This window comes from Nannospalax galili, unplaced genomic scaffold (assembly GCF_000622305.1).
Source record: "Nannospalax galili isolate Female #2095 unplaced genomic scaffold, S.galili_v1.0 scaffold3499, whole genome shotgun sequence".
NCBI lineage: Eukaryota > Metazoa > Chordata > Mammalia > Rodentia > Spalacidae > Nannospalax > Nannospalax galili.
The window spans coordinates 159,750-164,061 of record NW_008342883.1 but is presented as its reverse complement, the minus strand read 5'-3'; the positions used below and the strand labels follow the sequence as shown (position 1 = coordinate 164,061).

General features: G+C 41.9%; 1 protein-coding gene across 2 annotated transcripts in view; it reads right to left on the bottom strand.

The window, feature by feature from the left end:
- Supt7l (SPT7 like, STAGA complex gamma subunit) overlaps positions 1 to 4,312 on the bottom strand; it is a 15,161-nt gene that overhangs the window by 7,614 nt on the left and 3,235 nt on the right. For both annotated transcript variants that reach the window (XM_008838866.3, XM_008838867.3), the window contains exon 2: positions 1,665 to 2,263. In XM_008838866.3, coding sequence (XP_008837088.1) covers positions 1,665 to 2,077 — 413 coding nt within the window. In that variant the 5' untranslated portion in view covers positions 2,078 to 2,263. The remainder of the gene's footprint in view (positions 1 to 1,664; positions 2,264 to 4,312) is intronic.

Genomic DNA, 4,312 nt, shown 5'->3' with positions numbered 1-4,312 from the left:
TAGTTAAATAAGACAACTGCTAAATAACTTTTCATTTAATATTTCCATGGCCGGTCTCTCTGGGCCAAAGGTTAAAGGCATCAGGAGTGCCCAAAAAACAAGAGCTAATCATTACCACTTCATTTGAGTAATATATGAACTTCTGTTTATTTTTTCCTTAAACCCAGGAATGTGCATGCCAGGCAAGTGCTCTACCACTGAGCTACATCTGCAGCCTCTATATAGACTTTTGATGGAAAATAATGTTCTGGCCCCTTATAGCTGATGCAAATTATTTTTCTTATAGTCTGTTAAAATATGAATAAAACAAAATTAGGTTAGAACTTTATTTTTTTGTGTGCAGGTGCATGGCACGTGTGTGTACTTGTGCACATGCATGTGGAAGTCAGAGGACAACCACGGGTGTCATTTGTCATGAGCTATACACATTATTTTTGTGTATATGTATTTGTATGTATGTAGGTGCACATGTGTATGTGTGTGTGCACATGAAGCAGCTGGAGATGAACCTACAGTGTTGTTCCTTAGGCACTAGCCACTTTGGATTTTGAGACAGGTTCTCTCACTGGACCTGAAGCTTATAGATTAGGCTATGGGCTTGCTGCTTAGGGTAGGCTGGCTGGCTGACTGGCTGGCTCGTGAGTCCCAGGAATCTTCCTGTCTCTGCCTCCCCAGCACTAGGACCACAAGCATGTGTCACCATGCCCTCCCCCCAAATTTTTTTGAGAGACAAGTTCTCACTATGTAGTCCTTGCTGGCCTGGAAGTCACTATAAAGACCAGGCTGGCCTCCATCTCACAGAGATCTACCTGCCCCTTCCTCCTGAGTACTGGGATTAAAGGTGTTCACCATCATGCCCTGTCATGCCCAGCATTTTGCCTGGGTTTGCAAACTCAGTTCTTCACACTTTCATGGGAGCATTTTACTTATGGAGTCATCTCCCTAGCCACTGCCTTATATTTTGAGGCAGGGACTCTCATTGGCCTGGAGCATACCAAGAAAGATAGGCTGGTCAGTGAGCCCCAGGGTGCCCGTCTCTGTCTCCCTAGTGATGAAATTATAAATGTGTGCCACTATACCTAGCTTTTCTACGTGAATTCTAGGGACAGAACTTGGATCCTTATGCTTGCAATATAAACACTTTACCAACTGAGTCATCTCCCCAGCCCCTAGGTATAAACATTTGATACTGTTCTTGCTAACAATTAAAATAGGAATTTAACACAAAATTGTAAATAACAGCATTAATTTGATGGACAACAATATTTTGTTGAATGAAACTACACTGCCCTCAAAATATGAATATGGTGCTGATTGTTAAGAATGTTCTCTTTTCTTACTTGCTAGCCAAGTGCTCGACCACTGAGCTCTATCCCCACCTCACTTTTCATGTATCAGTGTATTGCCTTGCTCTAGTAAAATGCCTGGCACTTAGTAGGCACTCAATAAATGCATATTGTATTCGAAAACATAAAAAATGCAGACTCTGGATTCTGAAGATTTGGGCAAGGTTTGGATGTCCCACTAATTATTTGAGCAGCCTTGGCCTAGTCAATCACTCACAGAAAATTTTGTCAGATGGAAGCAGAAATGCTACACAGGCTTCACAGGGTCATCAGGAAGACTAATTGAGAAAAGTAAAATATAGGAAAGCTTTGCCTTACCGATAAAAGTCACTTTCTGGGTCACTGTGCCAGATCTGGAATGGTGTGTTGGGATTTTTGCAATCTAAAGGTAGGAGGTCATCAGGAAGGGGAGGTGATCCAGGGCAGGGGGGAAGAGGTTCACTCTCATCAGTCTTTACACCTTCTGTCTGCTGCTGATTCTGGGCCTGGGCTGTGGCAATAAGGTTGCGAAGACGTCGGTTGTGCTGGATCAACTGAATGGTATGGATAGTGAGGCTGCACGGCTCTGAAGGGATGTCTAGCATAGTAGGTGGTTTGGGCTTGTTGGCTGAGGGTTGATGCAGGGGTGGGTCATGGACTTCCACCAGACGGAACTCTCGTGGAAGCAGATCAAAGGAACTTCTGTTGGTCCGGCTTGAGGATATTGGTATCTCTCCCCAGTATCTCAACATTTTAGAATAAGAAGGGAAGAGCTCTCAGGTTTAATATAAATGATATTCTAAAGGTAATGTGTTTAAGTTTCTGGCAGTTGTAGATTATAGGCTTCTATTGGGAAAAATATAAAGTCTGGACAGTTGTTTACAGAAAAAGCAAGTTAAGACAGCGTTAGCAAAACTGTACAACTGAAGATATTCTCCCTGCAGAAATGAAGAGAAATACAGTTGTTAGATGTCAGTCACACAATTCCTCTTGGACTTAAGTTCAAAGTGGAATCTAAGTCATTAGCAGGTGAATAGTGCAATGGTGTCTGAGACTCTAACGCACATTTCCTATCTCACTTCACTAATTCATTACAAGAGCTACCTAAATTCTAAACACTTTACAAGGCGTGGAACTTAAATTGAAACATGGAGTATTTCAGTGTATTTTGACACAACTGCAGTGGGTCACAGAAAAAAAGAGAGCAATGAAAATACTAACAGGTGCTTCTTATTGTGTGCCATGCCTAGGCACATTTTTAACTCATCCTGTGGAAAAATTTATAAACCTTTAATTTAGCCTTATGTAATTCTGACACATATAAGAATCTGAGTTGGGTGTGGTGGCACATGCCTTTAATCCCAGCACTCAGGAGGCAGAGGCAGGCAGATCTCTGTGAGGCCAGCCTGGTCTACATTGAGTTCCAGGACAGCTGGGGCTACAGGGAGACCCTGTCTCAAAAAGACCGAAAAAGAAAGAATCTGAGAGATTGTGTGTGTATGTGTGTGTGTGTGGGGGGGTGCACATGTATAATGTAGGTATATGTGGAGGCCAGAGATCGACCTTGGGTGTCACTTCTCAGGCACTGTCCATCTTGTTTTTGAGACAGTTTCTCACAGGGTCCTGGAGCTTGCTAATTAGCCTGGATTGGCTGGCCAGTAAATCCCAGAAATCTGTCTATCTATAATGAGAGCGTGCAATCATACCTGGCCTTTTTACAATGGGTTTTGAGGCTCAAACTCAGGTCCTCATCCTTGCATGTCAAGCACTTTATGCACTGAGCCATCTCCCCAGATTGAATTTGAGAGACTTCTGTTGCCTCCTAACTACCCTTCTTCCAGTCTTTCTTGGTATCTAATCTATACTTTGCACTGTTGCTGGACTTTTTCTTTTTGTTTTTCTGGTACTGAGAATTGAACACATGCTAAGTAAGTGCTTTATTACTGAGCTACATCTTCAGTCTATGTTTTGTTTTGTCTTAAACAAACTTGAATTGAATGCCTTCTCTTGCTTTTGGAAAAAGTCAGTCAGAGGTCAGGCATGATGGTGGCATGCCTTTAATACCAGCCCTTGGGAGACAAAAGCAGAGGCAGGTGGATCTCTGTGAGTTCGAGGCCAGCTGATCTACATAGAGAATTCAGGCCAGCTAGGTCTACATAGTGAGAACTGTCTTAAAAAACAAAACAAGGGGCTTGAGAGATGGCTCAGTGGTTAAGAGTACTCGTTGCTCTTCCTGAGGACTGTTTCAGTTCCCAGCAGCCACATGGCAGTTAATACTTGCCTTTAACTCTAGTTCCAAGGGATCCAATGCCCTTTTCTGCCTTCTGAGGGCAGTGCATGACACGGGTACACTTACATACATGTAGACAAAACAGTCATACACAGAAAATAAAAATAAATAAATTAAAACAAAACAAAACACAGGCCAGAATTTGTTGGCTTACCATTCAATGAAATTTACAATGTCTTCAGTCCACTTCTCCAGATTTACCAACTATCTGTCTTTTCAGGTTGAACAAACATTAACTGAATACTAGGTGTTATGTGAGGAGATAAAGACCAATAGAGCAAGCTCTTTGTCCCAAGTTGAGAGAAACAGAAACTAAATATTTCTATATAATAATATGCAGTAAGTGTTGCTCCAAAGGTACAGACTCAGCACAGTGCAGGCACACAGAGGACTTCCTGGACCAAATCACTTGAGTTCTAACAATAACACACCACTGTTTCTTTTTTTTTCCTTTTTATTTTAAAATAAAAAAGTTAAGAGCACTGGATGCTCTTGCAGAGGACCTGGGTTAGGTTCCCAGCACCTACACGGCAGATAACAACGTCTGTAACTCCAGTTCCAGGGGATCTAACGCCCTTTTCTGACCTCTGTGAGCACTGTACGACATGGGTGCACTTACATACATGCAGGCAAAACACACATGAAAATAATAAATTTTAAAAAGGATTCTATTTTATTTATTTTTTTTTAATTTTCA